This window comes from Nicotiana sylvestris, chromosome 10, assembly GCF_000393655.2.
Source record: "Nicotiana sylvestris chromosome 10, ASM39365v2, whole genome shotgun sequence".
Classification (NCBI taxonomy): domain Eukaryota; kingdom Viridiplantae; phylum Streptophyta; class Magnoliopsida; order Solanales; family Solanaceae; genus Nicotiana; species Nicotiana sylvestris.
The window spans coordinates 137,861,818-137,863,552 of NC_091066.1; the positions used below are offsets into that span (position 1 = coordinate 137,861,818).

Below are 1,735 nucleotides of genomic sequence, written 5' to 3' on the forward strand. Positions count from 1 at the left end.
TGTGGAACTGTTTCATTGAAGCTCAAAAAAGAAAATAAAGTACACGCGATTAATATATACACTATCTATGCTTAGTCGTCACCAACTAATTAACCTTTCCACTAACTACTAACTTAACAGACTAACCAACTCATAAATAATACAAAGTACAACTCTTACTTTAAGTTTTGTTACTCTCAACACTCCCCCCCTCAAGCTAGGTGGTGCAAACACATTAAGCATCCCTACCTTGGAACAAAGATATCCGTGATGAACTCTACTGAGCCCTTTGGTACGGTTAGCAAATCTGTTGGTTGCTCTTTGGTGGAAATGTACTTAGTTCTTACCGGCCCCTTTCTGGATTGGCTGCTATTTGCATTGCTAATTTGCTGTCAATGTGAACCTCAATTGGAAGTTGCACCTCTATTCCAACTTCTTTGAATAGCCCCAAAATCCATGTTAACTCTACAGTTGTAGAGGCTAGGCTCCTATATTCTAACTCAGTTGAGCTTCTAGATATGGTTCTTTGTTTCTTGGACTTCCAAGATATTAGTGAATCACCAAACTTGACAAGAAAACCTGTTACTGATTTGCGAGAATATGGACAAGCTGACCAGTCAGCATCACAGTAGGCTGTGATCCCATTGTCAGCTTTACTTGACAGAAGTACTCCATGTCCAGTCTGGTTTTTCACATACTTGACCACTCTTAAGGTAGCTTCAAGATGTGATTTCTTTGGTTGATGAAGGAATTGACTTAAGGTTTGTACACTGAATGCAATGTCTGGTCTTGTTATGATTAAGTAAAGTAGCTTGTCTATAAGCCTCTGATAAAAGCTTGCATCAGACAATAACTCATCCTTCCCCTGGTTTGGACTAGCTAGGTGATCATTGTCGCGCCCCTTTTTTTCCTCCGCGGAGAAAGTCCGGGTTCCGACATTCATGTGGGTAATAACTCATTTCCTTTTGGGATTTGGGTATTTGAAGAGTCGCCACCTAACGGATTATGGCGCGTTAGGGCACGTAGAGCGATTAACTCTTAGACTAGTTTGCATTACCAGAGATTTAGGATAAGGGCTCGAAATAACCTTGAGGGGAAGGTGTTAGGCACCCTTCTCGGTCCACAACGGTAGGTCCCGACCGAACTTATACTTATGAATTAGTCCTTTAACAAATAAACAGTTAAATACATACTTGCAAATAAGGGCATGTTTTGGACATTGTATGACTCAAATAATAATAAGACAAATAATTTGAGCAAGTTGCATATAAAAGAGTAAAGTTTAAACATCGGGAATTGGGAAAAAGGGTCCTAGGTTGGTTAGCCTACAGGATCACCCCGCACAATGTCCGGTAAATACTCCTCAATGAGGGGCTACACGTGACATTAGCGCTTAGTCATCATATCATTTTCTACCCAATTCCCCCCTTGGTCATAGCCTAAAGCGTTCTAATAACCTTAAAAATGTCTTATGCGTGCACTACCCGTCCCTTCCTCGTGGCCTTGGAGGTATTTTATGACCTCTACTTTTGGACAGTTCTAGACCTTCCTAAGGTTTTAAAGGATAAAAGTCTAGGCGTTAATCAAGAACAAGTAGAACTGCATTAAAGGGAACAAGTTATAAGCCCACAGTTACCTCCACAAATATACCAAGTAAATGCACGTCTTCAAACAACAGTCAAGTATTTAATAGAAGATCCTAGAACATGGTATCTAGGTGAGCAGGAATTATACAACAGTGAATTAGGACAAAGTG

General features: G+C 40.3%; 1 protein-coding gene across 1 annotated transcript; it reads right to left on the reverse strand.

Annotated features, from left to right (window-relative positions):
- Window positions 1–322: 322 nt before the first annotated feature.
- Window positions 323–922, reverse strand: LOC104233220 (secreted RxLR effector protein 161-like). The gene has a single exon (XM_070159667.1). It carries the CDS (start codon window positions 920–922, stop codon window positions 323–325), a length of 600 nt encoding a protein of 199 aa, XP_070015768.1.
- Between the last annotated feature and the right edge of the window lie 813 nt (window positions 923–1,735).

Coding starts and splice junctions, on each gene's coding strand:
- LOC104233220 (XM_070159667.1), bottom strand. CDS start 922: ATGAATGTCGGAACCCGGACTTTCTCCGCGGAGGAAAAAAAGGGGCGC.